Below are 11,672 nucleotides of genomic sequence, written 5' to 3'. Positions count from 1 at the left end.
ATTTTACTAAAATAAGATTTTTTTCAGATTATACACATGACATGACAGGATTTTCCTTGTAATAATTTAAATAAATACATCCAGTTTATTTAATTAAGTTTTCCACTTAAATCCAAAAAGTCTTCTCTACTTTGCTAAAATATAAAGCTTAATTGAGATAATTCAAACTAATCCCTATTCCATTGTTATTTTTCAGAGTTTAAATAATTTGTGATTCAACTTTTTTAGATTTTTTTCCATAATCTTCTTAATTTCTCTGTTTCCAAAAGCAAGAGGCTAAATCTGCTGAAGCTGTAGTTCAAAATGACTTATGCCACTGTTGATTATTTTGATTTTGCAGTGCATCGTGTCAATATCCTCTGTTGTAAATGTTAGATAAACTCTGCAATTCTTCCCCCAAGGTACCAGTTCTATGGGTCTAAACTATTTTGTAATATGATCTGAAACAAACTTAGCATAGACATTTACCCTACAGACCAGGCCAATACAATGCAGATACGGGATATCATCCCCCTACACAGAACTCAGGTTCAGGAAGCCAAAAAATATATATCAAGCCAAAAAAGGCCAAAAATCAATTGAATATATATCAAGTTTATCGCACCTGAGGGATGTCTTATGAAAGCTCTGAACAGTCCTGGATTATCTGCTCTATCTATTACCCAACTGTTGTAAGACACCGGCGGGCTTCCTATGAAAGCACAAACCATTGCATTACTTTAAATTAAAAGGGGAATTGGTGGCGGAGGAGGAAAAAGAATGGCTTTGCTTTTCTTATTAATTTTTGGAGGTTTCCCTGATGTAATAAAAGTAATTGGTTTAGAGATGTATTAATTTGTTTGAAATTGACCTTTTTCTTTTATTCCAACCTGACAATTCAAAGAAAATAAATAAGTGCAGTTTGGGGTGGAAGCTATATTAGGCTTTGTGAACAAAAAACATTCTTAATTAAGTAAGTCAAGTTTGCAAAAAGGCCATTGAATAATTATAATTTCGCTGCCTTTATATTGGGTGAAGAATTTTGGCATCAAATAATTTTGGATTATTTCTTTCAAAGAGTAAGTGAAAAAAAGGCTTTTGATTTTTTATTATTTTTCAAAAAATAAACTATGTTAAGTTTGTAAGTTTGTGGAAATGTTGATTCTTTATTTTTTTTTACAATTTTATTTTATATGTCGCCAATATATTACCCTTTGCAGTACCTGAAGTTGAGTTAACAAACTTTATTGAGAGTCTATGACAAGTTCCATATGCTGCTGAAATATATCCAGTAATTGTAATGAATATATACTTAATCAGAGGGAGGTGTGATGAATGAAGCTAAGAGCTTTTTCTAAGAATGTTTTTCTTAGTTCTTTATGTTTTTGTTTTACTCTTTTGGACTTTCAACTTGAATAGACCATCATGTATTTCTGTAACTTCTCAACCAAAGACTCTTAAATGTAAGACGCTTGAAAAAAAGTTTGCATGACATAGATTACAATTATCTGCGGAATTCCGCTGGCCGACAATGGTGTAAATGAACGTCTAGTTCCCTCAGATCAAAACTTTAGGAAACACTGAGAGAATTATTGATACACTGTGGCCAGTTTAGGTTCTCAGTTCTTATGTCAGTAATCAATGTTTTAAACAAAGAAAATGGCCAGTTCTGCTATCCTCTAGGGATATATGCTGTACTTATAACTCTAAGATCTCTCTGTGTGAGAGACCCATTGAACCTTAATAGACATATATATAACATCGCAAACAGTTATCTTTAGCCTTATAAGAGGTTTTACTGAATAAGCTGATGAATAATTGGCATTTTACAACTTGACATGCTTCTAATTTTTTTTTCTATAGAGAATGGGATCTGCAACTTGGTAAATAACTGTTTATATACATGTATCGACTCTGATTATGCATGTGTACAGTTGTTTAAAACCTACAGGGATATAAAGAGGAAGGCCGACAATTATCTTTTTGAAAAAGGAAGTCATGTCCTAATTGATGATTTTTTATAACCGAACCATTTATTCAAAAACGGTTTTTCCATTAAACTTTTGCTCCTCATTTATGTAACAGGTCGCCCCAGTTTCTTGATTTATTAATCTGTTGCTATGACGTCCTAGAGAATTGACCAATCAGGGTTGAGAGTTGATTTACATTGATGGAATGGTTTATGTTGTGTTTAATTTTATTTCAATTCACAAGGGAGGAAATTTGATGCTATTATACTAAGGATAAATATTGATACAGTTTATCAAATACTTTTTTTAGGGTATTTTTTTTTTTATCAAGATTGACCTAGATATGAGTAGCATAGGTTCAATAAACATTTCTTGCCTAATAAAAGGTTATTAAGGGTCAATAATTGCAGGTTCACATGAAGCCATAAATTGTCACAATGGCCTCAACAACGTGCCTTAAAGTATTCCATGAAGTCCTTTCTGATATAGGTAAGCACATTATGACGCCAGAAACAAACCAATTAGAACTGTACAAAATGAACTTATAATGAAATCAGTGTATGTAGATGGAATATAAAATGGATGATGGAGTGATAAGCAGAAAGACAGTGCTATGATGGAAAGCCATCCCCCCTTCTCCTCATCACAGAGGTTATTATCCTGTATAGTTAAGGGTATTAGGGACCCTTCAGCGGAGGGGAGATATTGGTCATAAATCTCACTTATTTATCTTGTATATGAAGGCATTAAGCACTGGACGTCATCTTGTAATTGAGTAACAGAGCTGCTTGTTCCCACTTCAGTCAGTCCGTCAAATATATTGAGCGGACTACGACCCCTCATGACCCCTCATCCTTCACTGCTGACCAATGGATCACTCCAGCCTGGCATTTGTCAAGACTTTTGTTTTGTTATTGATACCGTATATGGTCTGTTACTTGGGAATCCCATTAGAACTGCTTAAGAGTGCTGAATGATGCACCAATACACAGTTTGTTTCCTAAAGTACTAGTTAATGCATATGTCTATTAATCTTGCTTAAGTAATAGCATTCAAGCTTCTGGTACAGCCAGTTGCACTAAAATAATATCTAGTTATGTATTTTCAGTTTTTCTGCTGCTTTGAAGCCTGCTTGGTCTCACATAATGATTATGAAAAAAAGAACTGTCTGGCAGATATAGAGACAAGGGACTGTTGTTTTTATTTGGTTTTCATTTTCTCCGACATCGTAGGCTGTATAATATACCTGTTTATCCTTTAAACAAACTTTCCCATCACAGTTTCATGAAAATGATCTGTGCAACATTAATTGTTCTTTCAGCATCAGTTTTGTTTTCTATAGGAAAATTGTCACATCAGCTATCACTGTCTGATTCCATTCGTACAGTAAAACACCGTTATAGCAAACATGCCTATAATGAAATGATGCTTTACTTTATAACATGTTGTGAACTTGACGGAATTAATGAATTACATTTATAATGAAGCAAAATTGCCAATCCCTGGCACTTTGTTATAAGCATTGTCTAACTAAGAATGCTTTTGTAATCAGAAAACTTCATGTATAAACTTGCCTTTTTTCAAGTGACCAGTATATGTATTATAACATGTGTATATTAATTGTATATGTCTATGAGCTGTACAGCTGTTGACTAATAAACAATACAATACAATACAACTGTATAAGGGCTTACATTGTCTTAATACTTAGTCAGGGCCAATGATTTACTAGGTCTTCTGATTCAAATTATTTGTTTCAGGAGTTTGTGAAGCAGGAAGTTTCTGTAATATGTCAGGGGGTTTTATATATGTGCATGAAGGGCAAGAAGTCTGCTGTTTGTGGTAGAATTTTTTACTTTCTTTTGAGGCAGAGAAAATTGTCAGAGGAAAGGAGAGTTTTTTAAATTGTTGTTGAATTTAATCAATGATTTAAAGAAAATCAAGTGATTATCATTATGCCAAGATGTCAATTGTAGTACATGTATATTAGTTTAGCAAGTTTAAAGATGATTGTATTGATCTGCAATTAGCCCCCTTGAGTAGCAAGGACAGTTTGACCTTTTGAAGTGAAAATGACCTGCGTCATAGAGGGCATCTTTTATTTTTATGGTCATATTAAATTAACTTGAGAAAGAATTAAGAACCACAGATTCTGTCAGTGGAATCAGGTGGGTCTGTGGTCATTCATCACTCAAAGTGGTCCCCAAATATTGGGATGATTTTATCCCCAGTGGGACTAGATCTTACTGGGGACTACAACTTCTCTTTAAAGAGGCTGTTTATGTATGTGTGTGTCATGATGATGATTCTCTCGAGAAGATGGTTGTTTAGAGTTTTAATTTTAGATCCAGAAGATTCATCGGTCTCTGTCAAACGCGACCATACAGTTTCATTGATTCATGGCTTGTTATTTTGAGTGCGTCTGAAGCCTGTGCATTGTGCATGTAGTGCATTGATACAGTATTTCAGTTTCCAAAGAGATTGTTCATCATAATTGTTATAATGCTTATCATTATGTAACATCCAAGGCTTGGCATCTTGACATAATCGATAAAGAGTGAAAATTAACACATATTTCTTAACACTAGATCATCAAGTGAATTGAAATGTTATTTTTCTATAACCCGAACTGATGCATTATGATCTTTAATGATTATTGACATAAAGCCATATAATGATTAACCTGAATTCTGTTTCCAGTTTGTTACCCATCAGTCACTGTGAGCTGGTTCTGATACACGTCACACCAGTCGGGGACGAAACCAAGATCACAGAACGCCTGAGTAGAGAGGTAAGAAACGGACACCACAGAGAACAGAAGCCCCAAAAAACACCATCAATAGTACCACCAACATTCCCGCAATAGTACCACCAAAATCCCCACAATAGTACCACCAACATCCCCGCAATAGTACCACCAACATCCCCACAATAGTACCACCAACATCCCCACAATAGTACCACTAACATCCCCGAAATAGTACCACCAACATCCCCACAATAGTACCACCAACATCCCCACAATAGTACCACCAACATCCCCGCAATAGTACCACCAACATCCCCGCAATAGTACCACCAACATCCCCACAATAGTACTTCCAACATCCCCGCAATAGTACCACCAACATCCCCACAATAGTACCACCAACATCCCCACAATAGTACCACCAACATCCCCGCAATAGTACCACCAACATCCCCGCAATAGTACTTCCAACATCCCTGCAATAGTACCTCCAACATTCCCCCAGCACACAACACAAAGCAGAAACTACTAAAATATGCCACAGAGCAGACAACCTCAAAAAAACACCAATAATCGAACTTAGACACAAAAATTTATACTGTACCACCAAAAGATGCAATCATTACTTAACAGACACCAGAAGATACACATCAATAGGACAGAAACCCCTAAAGACACCACAAGCTGACACCAATATGCAATAGTACCACCAACTATTTCTTCAGTATAGACACCAATTAACACAAGTATACAACTAAACTTTACCTCGTCAAAGAAAAACCATTGGCAGGATGTCAAGGTTTTACCCAAGGAACACTTGTAGATAGAGATAAATGGACATAGGACCTCTTAAATACTCAACCTACCTGCTTTAACTTGGTTTTTTAATGTCTTTTATTTAATTTATGTAGATTTCTTAGTGCAGAAGGAAGAAGTCGGCCATTTTCTTCATTTTCTATAATATAATGTCATATTTCCATTTTTGTAGATTTCTCTGTACTTGAATGGCAAGGTCCTTGTTGTGCTCTTTATTTATGTGATCATAAGTTAACATATTTCTTTATTCGTAGATTTCTCCGTACCTGAACGGGGAGGTCCACGTGACCCAGTCGGGGAAGTTACTGTACAACAAGCTGATCCAGCTGGTCCAGATGCACTACGGACTCTCCTCCACAACGGTCACCGGGATACCCATGAAGGTCAGGGACAATTACCCATAATGCCATGTCAGCAGAGCAAGTACATGCTCACTGAATAATAATGTCATTTACATAAATTTATCATTAGTAACACGATATGTATGTGATAATTTATGCATGAAATACATTCATGTCTTAAGTGATGCATTTCTCATCATTAACTTTTTTGACAATCAATTAAAAATTTGCCTTGAAAATTTCTTTTCTTTTCTTGAATTCACCGAAAACTCTTAATTTTTTTTTACACAGGAGGAACAGAATGCTAGCTCCTCAGCAAACTATGACGTGGAACTTCTCCATCCCTCGGCGGCTCACGATGATCTGATGAAGTCAGGTAAGTTAGGACAGCAAACTATGACGTGTAACTTCTCCATCCCTCTGCGGCTCATGATGATCTGATGAAGTGTGGTAAATTAAGACAAAGGACTATGTGCGGTATGGTCAAATATCTGCCCCCAATTTTAACCAAATTTTAAATAGCATCATATAAAAATCAAATCTTCATATATCACTGTACAATGGACGCCTATCATTTTAATCTTGATTTTAGTCATCATTGCTCATTCGCTGTTGATCTATGACGTCACTCAGATGACCTAATTCTCGCAAATTTGCAAACAAAAGGAAATATTCCCATTTTTGCTTTAAATTTTGCATTCGGATATATAGAGCGCAGGTGTGCATAAGTAGGATTTTAACATATGATTTTCTTCCGATAATTATACACATTATACTAAAAATGGTATCTGATCAAGCCAGTGCTCAATGTTTCCCAGTCGAAAAACCATCAGAAAATACCCACATTCTGCTACAAACATCAATTTATCCAAAAAAGGCAATCTTCATGACGTCATTTCTACATTATGACGTCACTGTGGTGATAACCATTTACACCCTTATTTCGATATGATTTTAACTATCTTCCAACTTATTTTTAAAGGGACATGGTCACGATTTTGGTAAAAAAATATTTTCCGATTTTAATATTTACAATACTTTAGAAAGGCATTTTTAATAGGCAACCAAAATTTGAGTGTCATTTGTTGAGTTATAAGCGAGTTACAGAGCTTGAAATTCTTCGCCATGTAAACAAAGCGTTTGTTTACATTTTGAACGTTGAAGTAAAAATTTCAGTTTTAAACCTAATGAATGTGTTAAACGTAAGAAACTTTTTTCTATGCTTAGAATAGATAAAAAGATAGACAAATAAGATGGACAAAGATTTTTTACTGGTATATTGAACCTATGTAAACAAAAACAGGACACGAGCCTTGTTTACATGACAAGGAATTGTGAGCATTGTATCTTTTTTATAGCTTTACAAATGACTCAGATTTTATTTGATCATTAGAAATCAATTTCTAAAGCATTGTAAATAATAAAAACATAAAAATAGAATTTGACCAAAATCGTGACCAAGCCCCTTTAAAGCTCGTTATAAAACTTTAATTTTGGGGGCGCAAAATGCATAATACCGCACATAGTTCTTTAAGATACTAGACATACCATTCTATTACGAACATGCATCCAGAAATCAGTGAGTGATGATAACTCGACTACAAACAAAAGAACTTTTACACAACAAGGATTCTCCAATCACTCAGGGGGAAAGTACAACTGGTGTCAATAATTACAATATGAATTGGAAAATTATTTAATTCTTTTAGTAGATGAAAACAGATAAGACTTTTATCTTTCTTTGATATAGCTCACAGTGACGGATTGGTGATTGCCTCTAAAGAAGGACTCCCCACAGAATCAGTGACTCTAAAATGGTGTACCCCCAAGTCCAATATTGTAGGTAGGTCACGTCCAGTAGGTCTGTAAACTCCACAATTAAACTCCCCCAATTTATTTTTTATTTGCATTTGCCTAAGTTAATTTTGAATGTATTATTTGTTACTTTGTAGGTCAATCAGAATACTGCTACTTGATTTTAAATTTGTGATTTGAAACGCATAAATGTTAATGAAAGAGAGATAACTTTGGTGGGTTTTTTTAATGTTTTAACTGATTTGTGGGATGTTCATTTCCAGAGCTGCAGTATTGTACATGTGCTGCCAGAATCACGCCGGTGGACGTCAACAGTCGCCCCTCATCCTGCCTCACCAACTTCCTACTTAGTGGTTCGCTTCTCTCTCTCTCTCTCTTTCTCTCTCTCTCCTCTCTGCCCTCCATGTCAGTTTCTCTCGTACTCATTGCTTTCAACCTACTGTCTTTTTTTTCTTTCTGTATCTCTTGTTTATCTTCTGTATCTTAATTTATTTCTTGCATTTTAATTACATGTAGCTGTCATGCAGATCATACAAATGCTCTTGATAACTCAATATGTAGAATACTTGCTCACTATCATAATTCTCTGATAATCACGTAATCATGTTTTATGCCCAATCTTACAATTTCATTGGCTCTATAGGTCGAGCTGTAATGTTGGAGCAGCCCCGGAAGTCAGGTACCAAGGTAATCTCACACATGCTGGCCAGTCATGGGGGTGAGATCTTTATCCATGCCATCAATACTGCCCGGTCACTGCTGGAGGACCCACCCTCAATCAGTGAGGGGTGTGGGGGGAGGGTCACAGACTACAGAATCAATGTAAGTTATCAACAGAACGCTCCCCTTTCAACTGCTCAAGAACTATTGTTATGCCTTGGATTAAAATGATGCAATTTGATTGGATAAAATGCATCTTGATTGTCGTCTACGTTTCTCTTATCGGCAGCTAGCCATAAAATCTCTTTTTTTACGTTTCTTTCTTCAATTTATTGGCATACAAACAGTTTTGGTCCTTGACAAAACAAAACACCTCTTAGGTTTAGCCCAGTCTTCTGTGGGCTTTGCCAACATGAAATGTTTCCATAGTTAGTCAGTAACAAACATAATAAGTAAAAGTAATCTGTTGTTTCAATTTCATTACAAGCTGTTGGTTTGGTCATATTCTAGTCATTCTTTCTGAAATTAAATAAATCTTTTACCTTCAAAAAGGGAGGTCTACTTTATGTCAAAGAACAATAGGGTGTCTCTTGTAGGATTTCAAAGAGTTTATGAAGGAGAACCGACTAGCACCAGCATTACCAGACATGCTGTCAACCGGCATCAACTATCTAGACCGAGGTGAGCTTAAAAGACTCTATTCAAGATCTTAAAGATTTCCTGTTAATATAAGGAATAAGGAATCATTCTTTGAGTATTATGAGGTGATAATTTTGGTCGGGGCGTGATCAAATCCAACAAAGCCCGAAGGGCTTTATGATAGATTTGATCACACCCCGACCAAAATTATCACCTCATAATACTCAAAGAATGATTCCTTATTACTTTTATTTATATAATTTTAAACCATCGTACGATTAAATATTTAAATATTAATAAGCTTACCCAGCTGGTGCCTCAATTTGGCTTTATGAGTTATATTGTACAAAATCAGTATGTAGTGTTATCACAGGCAAAGACACTGGATAATGTAAATATTATAAATTGAGGCATACTTATTTTCTAACTTTTTTCAAGGCTTTTGCTGTTAGGAAAGTCAATCAGATCAAAAGAAATCTTAAACTGGCTTGAAATGTCTAGAGAAAAAATGTCAATAATTTTTGTTGTAATTATTTAGCCTCTGGTTCTGTCTGAATGTTTCTTGTTCTCTGTTGTAGCCAAGACACACCTTGAGAGGATGAGTCGATTCTGGCCACTGGTCATTGGAGAAACCATCATATTCAACATGGCATCCGTAAGACAGTTTTTTAAAAGGGGGGGTTAGATTTTTTAGTTCTTTCACTGCTATCTGTCAATCATGTCATGTTTGCAAGGAATTAGGACTGTGGAATTCATCTTTAAAAATGCATATGATGATTTTTTATTATTAATTTAACATATCTTGCTTGAAAAGAAGTCATTTGGACATGATCGTGTAGCTCTTGACGATTGAATTCTGTATAACAATATAAGTGTATGTTAAGAAAATGCTGCATATAACCAAGATTGCATTATTATATAGGGTTATTACCCTTATTCCTATGAGGAAGTTTTATTGCTTTCTGTAGAAGTTTGAAATGGGTCTTAATCTTTGTGTAATATCTGTGACAATGGTCAACATAAATAGATGTAAGTGATACAATATATTCTTCTGAAAAGAATTACAATATATTACAATTATATTCTTCTAAAAAAGAATTAAAATGCATATGTATGTCTAGTTTAAGGTTGTATTTCTTGCTACATTATGTAACTAGTTCTTGTAATGGTATGCAATATTTAAGATAAAGACTATTTGGTTAGTGTTTTGGAGTGGTGCTGAGTTTCCTATATTGAATTTCATTATATACCCGGGTATTCATTTCCTGTGTCTCTGTAGCACATTGACCCGCTCCCTACAATCATTGTTAAGGAGAAGTTGGATGACGAGGATGTGTTGGAATGTCAGAAAGCTATCTACCATGTCGTGGGGATGGAGTCCAGGAACGAACCCCTACCCACCTCTAGTGCAGGAACCCGCGGGAAGGGACCAAAAAGGTAAACCCAAAAAATACACATACTCTTGGTACCTTCCCTGTCAATCCAGATAACTCAACATTTGGAGAAAATCAAATCCATTAGTCACTTTAAAGAGGTTCTAGCCTTAAAATATTTTAATTAGTTGCACCCAGATTAAATCCAGGCCCCAGAATCATGAAGCGATCTTATACTCAAGTTAAAATTGAAAACTGTCTTAATGTCCATTGATTGAAAAAAATTGAAATGCATTTAAAAATATCTTGATATATTGTTGTTAATTACAAATTTCAATCGTTATCTTATGAAAAGCAATAATTTTATGACGGACAGAAATTTTTACTTACGTTTAAAATTGCTTTATGATCCTGAGGCCAGAACTCAATTTATCTTAAATGGATAGGTTTTTTGCTTGCTTATTTATGTTTGATAATCTCTGTAGAGACGAGCAGTACAAACAGATGTGGGCGGAGTTAGAGAACCTGATCCGCGCCCACGCAGACTCCTCCCCTCAACACCAGAGGGTGCTGGAGTGTCTCCTGAAGTGTAAGAAGCCGAGCGACGACGTCAAATCCTCTCCCAGCAGCACAAAGGAGGAGAAACAGGAGGCTAACACTGACCAGAACTATGCCTGGAAGGAGCTCGACAGGTCAGGGGTCAAAGTTCAATGTCTGTGTATTTGTAATCTTTGATGAAAATGCATTTGAAATTTGTAATCTCTGATGGAATTTTGTTTATTAGAGAAAGCATTTGAAATTAAAATTGGAAATTTAAGTTAAATTTTTTTTTGTTTTTTGTTTAAAGATTTCAGAAAATGACAGAGAAGGAAAAACAAGAAATGAACAAATCAGAAGGAGGACCATCCTCTGTTAAAAAATCCAGACTCAGCACTGATGATACTCAGTTCAAAAGCAAAGGTAGATGGACAGTGATCTACATGCATATAGAGGGTGGTCTAAAATGTATCTAAAGGGTGTCTAGGTGTATCTATAGGGAGTCTAGATGTATCTATAGGATGTGTAGATGTATGTAGAGGGTGTCTAGATGTATCTATAGGGTGTATAGATGTATGTAGAGGGTGGTCTATACACATAAAAAAGAAAGGGTGTTTAGACTGTGGTCCATATGTGTGTAAAGGGTGGTCTAGTCACAATTTAATAGGAAGGGTGTTTTGACAGTTGCCTTTGTAGAGGGTGCACTGTCTAGACACAATTTGTTGTGTAGAAGCTGAAAATACTGATATACAGAACACACAGTTTGATCTTAACCATTAACTTTAGTTACATG

At 35.4% G+C, this 11,672-nt stretch overlaps 1 protein-coding gene across 1 annotated transcript in view; it reads left to right on the top strand.

Moving 5' to 3' along the window:
* LOC128159397 (integrator complex subunit 13-like) overlaps positions 1-11,672 on the top strand; it is a 47,602-nt gene that overhangs the window by 34,490 nt on the left and 1,440 nt on the right. The window contains exons 6-16 of the mRNA XM_052822470.1: positions 4,650-4,740; positions 5,769-5,897; positions 6,147-6,231; positions 7,606-7,698; positions 7,934-8,023; positions 8,314-8,492; positions 8,927-9,011; positions 9,548-9,624; positions 10,249-10,406; positions 10,828-11,034; positions 11,190-11,302. Of these exons, the coding sequence (XP_052678430.1) occupies positions 4,650-4,740; positions 5,769-5,897; positions 6,147-6,231; positions 7,606-7,698; positions 7,934-8,023; positions 8,314-8,492; positions 8,927-9,011; positions 9,548-9,624; positions 10,249-10,406; positions 10,828-11,034; positions 11,190-11,302 (1,307 nt within the window). The remainder of the gene's footprint in view (positions 1-4,649; positions 4,741-5,768; positions 5,898-6,146; positions 6,232-7,605; positions 7,699-7,933; positions 8,024-8,313; positions 8,493-8,926; positions 9,012-9,547; positions 9,625-10,248; positions 10,407-10,827; positions 11,035-11,189; positions 11,303-11,672) is intronic.

This window comes from Crassostrea angulata, chromosome 8 (assembly GCF_025612915.1).
Source record: "Crassostrea angulata isolate pt1a10 chromosome 8, ASM2561291v2, whole genome shotgun sequence".
NCBI classification, from domain to species: domain Eukaryota; kingdom Metazoa; phylum Mollusca; class Bivalvia; order Ostreida; family Ostreidae; genus Magallana; species Magallana angulata.
Note: the sequence above shows the minus strand (reverse complement) of the source record. Positions and strands in the feature narration are given on the sequence as shown.